The 10,223-nt window shown below is 40.5% G+C and overlaps 1 protein-coding gene across 1 annotated transcript; it reads left to right on the top strand.

Annotated features, from left to right (window-relative positions):
- Positions 1-5,496: 5,496 nt before the first annotated feature.
- On the top strand, positions 5,497-9,953 carry LOC148166068 (uncharacterized). Its single transcript, XM_088049475.1, has 6 exons — positions 5,497-5,831; positions 5,881-5,956; positions 6,009-7,259; positions 7,314-7,851; positions 7,904-9,653; positions 9,695-9,953. The coding sequence occupies exons 1-6, from the start codon at positions 5,497-5,499 to the stop codon at positions 9,951-9,953; spliced, it is 4,209 nt and encodes a 1,402-aa protein (XP_087905601.1).
- The last annotated feature ends 270 nt before the right edge of the window (positions 9,954-10,223 follow it).

Genomic DNA, 10,223 nt, shown 5'->3' on the forward strand with positions numbered 1-10,223 from the left:
AGATTTATGTAGAAAAAGTGTTTCTGAAGTAAAAGATGTGGGCACTGATTTCTTACAACCTGTGTTAGAAGAAGGTAAAAAGTGCAATGCATCAGTCACACTCTACCGTTTGGTGGTTGAGCCTTTACTATACAGGGTCCGGCAACACTTGTGTCCACCTCCAAAATCGTCCTTAATTTTAAAGACAAAATTTTGAAAATTTGCATACGCTCACAGTTGACGAAGCTCTAGAAGCTGACAAAAAAAATTGTTTTTTATCACGGTTTGTTTAGCGTCGCGACGCCCAAGAAGTCTAATTTTTAGCGATTTTTGAGTTTTTGCGGAAATATTCGCGAATTCAAATTTTTTTCGACATAACTGTAACAAAAATATTTGAATTTTTGTTTTAAATGAAATACAAATTGTGTTTAAAATTTGCGAAAAAAACGCTGCTTTATCAAGTTAGTTTTCAAAATTATGACGGCGCAGTGGCAAACTACGTTTACACCAAAATTTCACAAGTCACTTCATTCACTTTTATAAAGGCTAATCTTGATTAACACGGGCATGCTGCACTTTATGGACACCACAAATCGTTAAGTAACATCGACAAAGCGACAATTTCAGCAAGTAAGACTTTTGTTACAATCTAAAGCAAGCCAAAGAATAGATGTCATTTGTGACACAAGATGTTGACAGATGGGTGTAAACGTAGTTCCCAATTTTGACGTAATGAAATTGGAAACTAACTTGATAAAACAGCATTTTTTTCTCAAATTTTGAAGACAATTTGCATTGAATCTAAAATAACAACTGAGATATTTTAAACATATTTATATTAAAAAAAAATTAAATTAGGGGTTGATATCACAAATCTCACAATTACCTAAAAATTACATTTTCAAAGCGTCGCGACGCCAAAACTATCAGTGATAAAAAACAAATTTTTGCGTCAGCTTCTCGAGCTTTGTCAACTGTGAGCGTATGCAAATTTTCAAAATTTTATCTTTAAAATTAAAGACGATTTTGGGGGTGGACACAAGTGTTGCCGGACCCTGTATATATAAAACGTGTACAGGCGGAAAACCTCTTTTGAAACGAGATTACCGATAATACTTTGGGAACAAATTTCTCCTGGACCGATTTTTTCTCCGTCCTTTCGCCGAGATTTTCCAAACGTACAGTTTCCCGAAATAGGAGAGGGGGGTTTTGTCCTTTTTGGACTTTTGGTTTTCGCCAAGAGACTTTTGAAAATCGTTTTCGTTCGTCCGGCTTTGGTGACGTGCTAGACGTTTCAAAATGCTTTAAGATAGCGAAATGTTCTTTGACATAGAGAAAAATTCTTTGGGGATTGAAATATAAACACGGCTCTTGACTTCGAAACGGCCACCCTAAAAGGGTTTACATTTGCGGTAGTGATTTTTTTTGTCTCGGAGAGAACGCCACTTGAAATCGATCCGAGCGACGACGAAAACCTAATCGGAGATTGATCGAAGTACTTTGAATTGAAGTGAATGTATTTGTGGCACTGAATTTTTTTTCTTCGGTTTATAGACTGTTGGGCTTATTTTTTTAATATAAAAATTTTGCATTAATACTCTTTAAATATCAAATAACAGGATACTTTTTCTAAAAAGTAGTATTTGTTATTTGGCCTAAAAGTGGCTTTGCTGTTCGCAACTTTGCATACGCTCGGGTACGCTACGCTTCGCCTTGCTACTACAATTTAATTGCTCGACAAATGTACCACTTTTCTGCCGTCTAACAAAATCTATTATTTTTTTCAAACGTCAAAAATTTGACCGTGTCATTCTCGCTCCTTTTGCCCTTTTGCTGACGAGGACAAAACCGTTGCCATTATGTCGAGAGAGTCATATAGATCTCTCTCCGTTTCAGAAAAGGGTATAATTTTTTGTATACATAACATGTACGGTAACAGCTTTTTTGTTTCGGCACTTATTTAAATCGGTCCGAGCAACAAAGAAAACATCAACGGAGATTAATTTATTAATCCAGTTTGGCTTATTTTTAATTTAGGATCTCTTAGACCGTCAAGGTGTCTTCTCGGCATGTATGCGTAACTTACACTTTAACATCTGGAAGCATGTTTCAAAACTCCTCTTTACAAGCGCGAATTCATTGCTTATCACAGATCATCATTTGATGGACAAACATTTGTTAACACTCTGTATAAAAAATTTGCCTAGATAGCAAGTATCTAATGGCTCTTTGAAATTTCGACTATCAAAAAATAGATTGGCGCGATTTTATCAAAAGTCAAGGCAGATTCCACACTCCACACCCATCCTCACCCAGACAGACCATCAAATAAGCGGCTGGTGAATTTTACCGAATCTGCTAATTTACCAGTTTATTGCTTTTGTGTAGTGAGTACTCCAATTAAGCCATAAAATCAATATTTGGTACCTGCTGTAACTGTAATTTGACAGCAGAGCTTCAAATATTGCCCGAGTATTATGACCAGTATTTTTTATCTCTTTTCTTGGGATTTGAAATGGTATGTAAACAAAGAGTATCGCCCCTTCCGGGTGATGAAAACTTTATTACGTATAGCATAATCAAAGAATCGAACGTGTAATGATTTTTATTTTTCTAAATTTTAATCCATTCCCGACCGTCCACAACAAAGTCGTACTTTATTACCTCTCGAAACCGTAGCGTATCATTTTTCATCCATTTTTCGCATATGGGATATTTCTCCAAATAGTTACCGATGAAAATTTTATTGCCCGCGTGTGATTTTGGTACGGGAAGAAGTTACAAAAAAAAAACATATCTACAAATAAATCTTAACTAGTTCTGTTCTGATGATATAAATAAAATATTGTCACGTTTGGGGTGACAAGGACGGGTAGGTTCGATTGGGGGATGATAAATACAAAGGGACTATATTGGGCCACCAAGTAAAATATAATGAGACAAACTTACGTTTCGAAGACAGACATTGGGTTGAGGGGCAGACACCTGACGGAACAACACCAGACACTATCGTAACAACACACCACCAGTTCTTGTTTTCGTCAGTGGTGCTGTTCGGGCCACATGTTCGGCCATTCTCGAGCAGTACTCTCGGGTTTACCCCTCCCTGACATAAGGGATGGTAACCAGTCATTTTTGCTAAGATAAGACAACAGTTTAAGCAGCCATCAGGGCAAGATCTCCAAGTTTTATCCGAATCAGTTTATCTTGTTGCATGCAGTGTGTAACGGTCAAATTTAGTAGGAAGATCAGAAGGGAAATTTTTAGGCAACCAAGATAACGCGTATCCAACGGCGCGAAGGTGGAGAGTTTTTGTGATTATCGTCAACACTTTTTCTGGAGTATCGTGAGTGGGAGGTTTCACCTTGGTCTTCTTTCTTTTCCGTTTTGGTGGTCGTACTGGGAAGAACGTATCCGGGGAAGCGCTGTAAGAAAGTCTCAAAAGTGGTAATTGTGTGTGGAACCTTTTGTGGCAAACGACAACGTCGGATTTGACAGCGTAATACCCTAGTTTGGGCCAGGGAAGTGCCCTCGACTGCGGTCGGATTTTGGAGCGTTCCAGAACCACCCCAAGTCGTGTTTCGGGTCTGTCTCATCTCCGTAAAATCAAAATTTGAGGAAATAAAATCGCAATTACAAAGTTTTCTTCCGAGCATTAAGGAATTCGAGGACGTGCAGTTGCAGTTGCAATTGATAGACAACACTATTGACGATAACGAGCTGTCTCAATTTAAAAACCATTTCTACAAAGTCGTCGGTATTGCCCAAGCCTTAATTAATAATGGTCAAACGAAGCCTACTGTTTCAAATTCGGAAAATTTGCCGCCGCCAACGTCCAATATCGCAGCATCAAAGGTACGACTCCCAGAAATGGAGTTACCTTCTTTTACCGGCTCATTTACTGATTGGGTTGCGTTTCGCGATAACTACAAGGTGCTGACACACGAAAATGAGCAATTAAATGATGTTCAAAAGTTTCATTATTTGCGAACCAGCCTAAAAGACGAAGCACGTCAAACTATCGAGCATCTAATCACGACACAGGACAATTACATGTCCGCGTGGGAATTTTTACAGGAACGTTATGAAAATAAACGATTAATCGTGCAACATCACGTTAATTCAATTTTTTCTATTCCAAACACAAACTATCGCGACAGTAAAAGTTTTCGTCAAATGCTGCAAACTCTAACTTACAATCTAAAGTTGTTACGTAATTTGTAACAACAAAATGGTGCGGCTAGGCTCAGGGAGACGGGCTGGGTTCAGTAGACTCAAGTGGCAACTACAATGGGCGCCACCAGTTTCTACAACAGTAGTAAAGAGGGAAACTGGAAGCTCTTTACTTAAAGCGTTTAATAACAAAAGGAAAAGTTACAAAAGTTAAATTATACTACGTTAAGACTAAAATGAAATGATACTGAGTTAAAATTTAAATTTAAGTGATACTAAGTTGAAACGAGAGTAACGATAAATTTGCTAGGTTGAAATGTTATTAAGTTACGAAAGGGAACTTAGCCTTGCTGGTCTAGGTGCTATCGACGATGATCGATCAACGTGACTTGGTGAACCTTGCTGGTGGTGCTAGTCCTTTAGAACTCGATCTGGGTAAAAGGGATTGACGAGCTTGGAGTCGAGAGTCGAAAGGCGTCGATGAGATTCAACGATGTGGCAAGGTTGGTCCCACACAACAGGAAAACCCTACGTGGTCAAGACAAATTAGCGGATGGCCCACGTGAAACGAAAATACGAAAAGGGTAGCTAGTTACCTTTTAAAAAGGGTTTTTCCCGGCTTAGGACGACGAGGGTGTCGCTGTCAACGTGGCGCACAAAAGGGTTTCTGTCCCCAACCATCCAAAGGGACTAACGATGGGGCAGAACGACGAAGACCACGTTGGATGGTGAACGATTTCGATTTATGTGTTCAACACCACACTCGTCATGAGCGCAACTACGAGACGACTAACATGGCTCCCGGAAGACGACGAAAAGACGAAAAAACGAAGAGAGATAATAGAAAGAGTGCGCGAAGAAAATCTATAATGAAAAACCTAACCGTTTGAATCTCGCGCGCATAGTACCAACTGCAGTACCTCCGCTCTGTCAAAAGAGAGCTGTCATTCGAATGAGGTTAAGTCGATGTAAACAATGGAAGGTACTAACGATTTCCACGAAACTGCAATTGTTACTAGCGAGTTGTTCAGCACGATGGTATGAGAAACTAATAAAAAAGGCTAAGTTTGAATTACAGGATAGAAGCGAAACGAAGACGAGCACAAAGTACAAATCGAAAAGGGCACTAAAAGCCAATATTAGATCTGCCCAGGATCAATATCCGCACTACGGCGTGGCAACGAAATAAAGAACGATGACGATGACTAACGAAACGAAGGAATTAACGAGAAGACGAAGGAACGTGAGCTTAACGCTACGATGCCTAGCGCTCACCTAGACATCAGTAAGGGCGTTGAAACGACCTATCAGCCCGCCCTTCTAGGCTGATAGGAAACCGAACGAATGACAAAAATTAACGTAACAAAGTCACTAAAATCTCTCGAACGACCCATAGAGTCATGGGATGATCTTTTAATCCACATCATTGCGTCAAAATTTGATAAAGGTACTTTAAATTCGTGGGAACTCACACTAAACAAAACTCCGCCAACAGTTAAAGATTTATCTAATTTTTTAACACAAAAATGCCAGTCCTTGGAAGCGATGGAAGCAAATCCTTTCAATAAATCGGTAAATTTCATTCTGTCAAACAAAGGTCAAAAAACGTTTCGTCCAGTCACACACGTGGCAATAAAGGATCAACAAAAATGCCTTATCTGCCATCAACCACACAATCTGTATCGTTGCCCCAAATTTATTTCCCTGTCGGTGGAACAACGTATAAAGGAAGTCAGACGTCAAAAGATTTGCGAAAATTGCTTACGCGGAAATCATAAGACCGATTCGTGTCAATCGGGAACGTGTAAAAAATATTCTCAAAAACACAACACATTATTACACCCAATCGAAATAAGGGAACCTCCCGCGTCCGCAGAGCCTTCAACCTCCACCGCGACGCTTACGAGTCTCAACATCACAACAAACTTATCTTATTATCAACCGCCTTAGTACATATCTTGGATGCCAACGGGAAAAAACATCAATTGCGAGCTTTGTTGGACAGCGGTTCACAAAGCAATTTTGTAACGGAAAGAGCATGTAAATTGTTGAAATCACATTTGCAAAAAACAAATATCTCGGTCTACGGTTTAGATCAGAAAGAAACTTCCATCAAAAACCTCACAAACGTTAAAATACGCTCAAATGTCAATGAGTTCAAAACAGACTTAACCTGTTTGGTCGTATTCAAAATTACCGAAGATTTGCCATCAATTTCATTCCCCGCTAACTGCCTCGACATTCCCAGAAATATTAAATTAGCGGACGAATCCTTTCATCAAACGGGACCGATCGACCTACTTATCGGCAGCGAAGTATTCTGGAGATTGCTATGTATCGGTCAAATTCGTCTTAATCAAAACGGCACCATTCTGCAAAAAACTAAATTAGGATGGATCATTAGCGGGCCGGTTCCACAGAATAATTTTGCATCGGTCTGTAATTTATCCCACATTGCTTCAATAGACAACAGTCTGAAAAGGTTTTGGGAAATTCACGAGTTTGAGTCCAATAAGCCCCTTTGTTCGAATCCAAATGTCGACCAGTGCGAAAACATGTTTCATAAAAATACCCACCGCGATCCATTGTCCGGAAGATATGTTGTAAAGTTTCCCTTTCGGAATGACCCTCCTAACTTGGGAAATTCTAAAGACATCGCAATAAAACGATTTAAAAGTACCGAAAGAAGGATTCACCATAACGATGGATTACGGGTCCAATACAATAATTTTATGAGGGAATATCTAGACCTCGGCCACATGGAGTCTGTCGCACCACAGGATGTCGAACCCTCTAAAGCTTATTACTTTGCCCATCATCCTGTCATAAAAGAAAGTAGTTCTACCACTAAATTACGGGTTGTTTTCGATGGTTCGATGAAAACAAGTAACGGTCAAAGCTTAAATGACAATCTCTTCACGGGTCCAATTTTGCAACAAGAGTTGTTCTCGATTCAAATTAGATTTCGTACGCATCAGTACGTCATGTCTGCTGATGTCGAGAAAATGTACCGACAGATAATGATGCACAAAGAACATTGCGATTATCAACGCATACTTTGGCGCGACGATCCCCAAAAACCCATACAAATTTATCGGTTGACCACTGTAACATACGGATGTGCCTCTTCGTCCTACCTTGCGATAAAATGCATGCAATAGTTAGCCAGAGCGGAAGCTGCTAATTTTCCCGATACGTACGCGATCATAACTCGGGACTTCTACGAGGACGACTTACTGACCCGTAGCGATTCCATCGAATCTCTTTTAAAAATTCTTGACGACGTCATAAACATACTTAAACGAGGAGAATTCAATCTTTACAAATTCTTACCTAATTGTCCTTCAGTGATTCCTTCAAATAGTACTCACGTCCTAAACGACAAAATTTCGCTAGACCGCCAGTCTGAAACAAAAACATTGGGCATTTTGTGGAACTGCTCTTCGGATACAATTAAATATTCCGCCTCTCTTGAAAACATTAACACCAACAGAACCAAACGCGGGATACTAAGCACAATCGCCCGTCAATTCGACCCTTTGGGATTAGTGTCCCCGATAACCATTACTGCCAAAATCATTTTACAAAAAATCTGGTCACTTGGTCTAAACTGGGACGAGTCCTTGCCGCACGACCTTTTTACGGCATGGTCAAAGTTCTTACAACACTTTGACGAAATCAATAAATTAATTGCACCCCGCAAGGTGATTTTTGAATCAAACACAAACCAAATCGAAATCCATGGTTTTAGCGATGCTAGCCAAACTTCTAGGAGCTTGTGTATACGTACGCACAAAGGACAATAACGGTAAATACCACATTCAGCTACTCTGCGCCAAAAGTCGAGTAGCCCCTTTAAAGGCACTTACAATTCCTCGCCTAGAACTGTGCGGAGCCCTGTTGTTAGCTCAACTAATATCAAAGGTAAAAGAAGCTTTCGTGATCGAAAATATTAATTATTTCCTGTGGACTGATTCAACCATAGTTTTGCCCTGGTTACGAATGGCCTCAAACTCTCTAAAAAGCTTTGTTTCGCATCGAGTAGCAGAAATTCAGAATCTAACTGCTTCAAACGAATGGAGACACATCAGGTCAGACCAAAATCCCGCCGACATATTATCTCGCGGAGCTACTCCGAGTCAGTTACGCGATTCAAAATTATGGTGGCACGGGCCGTCATTTTTAACAAACCACGAATTGACAACAGACATTTCATCCAGACCAGTACCGCCGTTTCAGATACCCGAAATTAAGTCAACTTGTTGTTTGAATATTGCATCGCAATCTAAGCATAACAAAAACGAGTTAGACTTATGGGCTAGATTTTCTAGTTTCACTACACTGGTGAGAGTTACCGCTTACCTACTGCGTTTTCTCAAAAATACGCGCAATCCCTCGGAAAAATTCAAGGGCTACCTAACCGTGGAAGAAATAAAAGGTGCTCAAAACCGCGTTCTTAAATTAATTCAAACTGAGGCGTTTCCCGAAGACATTCACCAAATTCAAACCCATGGCGAATTACACAAAAACAGCCCATTAAAACCATTACACCCCTTTATCGACGAAAACGGTGTATTACGCGTAGGAGGAAGATTAAGCCAAGCTTCCATTCCCTACGACGCTCAACATCAAGTACTCTTGCCCAGAAAGCACATAATCACGAAGTTAATAATCACACAATACCATCTAGAATATTTACACGCCGGAACACAAGTCACGCCATCCGCCACCAGGCAGAAATTTTGGTCAATGTCCGGATACATAACTACCAGGCAAATTGTCCGATCTTGTGTAACATGTCGTCGCATAAAACCAAAGGCGTATGAGCAATTAATGAGTGATCTGCCGGCCAGTCGCGTTACACCTTCTAGACCATTTTTAGGAACGGGAGTAGATTACGCCTGTCCTTTCCTACTAAAAAACGGTTACGGACGCACTAATAAAACTCTCAAGGCTTACATTGCCTTGTTCATTTGCCTAGCAACTAGAGCAGTTCATATCGAGCTTGTATGCGACTGCACCTCCTCCACCTTTTTAAACGCTCTGAAGAGATTCATGTCACGGCGCGGAAAAGTTGATCATCTCTACTCTGACAATGGTTCAAATTTCGTTGGCGCAAATCGGGAACTTAAGCAATTAAACACGCTGTTCCATTCTGACAGTTTTTACCAGCAAGTGATTAAGCAATTAATCACCGACGAAGTTCACTGGCACTTTATTCCGCCCCGCTCTCCCCATATGGGAGGATTTTGGGAAGCCGCTATAAAATCAACCAAACACCATTTAAAAAGAGTCATCGGAAAGACTATTTTAAATTACGAAGAAATGTACACGCTTCTGACAGCAATCGAAGCGTGTCTATATTCCCGACCTCTTTCCCCGTTATCCAACGACACTTCCGATTATGAACCTTTGACCCCTGGCCACTTTCTAATTGGTGCTCCCCTGCGAGCTCCCGCCGAACCCGACGTAACCGAGGTTCCGGTCAATCGCCTCTCCAGGTATCAGCTGGTAGAAAGACTTCGTCAAGGCTTTTGAGAAGATGGTCCAAGGAAATCCTGCACCAGCACCAACAAAGACATAAATGGGCATCCCATCATAATTCCCCTGAAGTGGGCACCTTGGTGGTAATTAAGGAGGACAACACCAACCCTCTCTGCTGGCCCATGGGACGGATAACGGAAGTTCATCCAGGCAAGGACGAAAAGGTGCGCGTGGTGACAATAAAAACTCGAAACGGTTTAGTGAAACGTGCTCTAACAAAATTGTGCGCCCTGTTCAAAGACAATGAGGCCATCTAGCCTACCTTTTTTATTAGCATGTTAGTTTTAGTTCCTCTTTTGTTTTTGTTGTTAATGCATGTTAGTTTTAGTTTTTTGAAAATGTTTTTCTATTTTCAAGGCGGGGAGTATGTTCGGGCCACATGTTCGGCCATTCTCGAGCAGTACTCTCGGGTTTACCTATCCCTGACATAAGGGATGGTACCCAGTCATTTTTGCTAAGATAAGACAACAGTTTAAGCAGCCATCAGGGCAAGATTTCCAAGTTTTATCCGAATCAGTTTATCTTGT

The sequence above is a fragment of the Gnatocerus cornutus genome, unplaced genomic scaffold, assembly GCF_029298725.1.
Source record: "Gnatocerus cornutus isolate USDA-ARS CGAHR unplaced genomic scaffold, icGnaCorn1.1 ctg00000033.1, whole genome shotgun sequence".
Lineage (NCBI taxonomy): Eukaryota > Metazoa > Arthropoda > Insecta > Coleoptera > Tenebrionidae > Gnatocerus > Gnatocerus cornutus.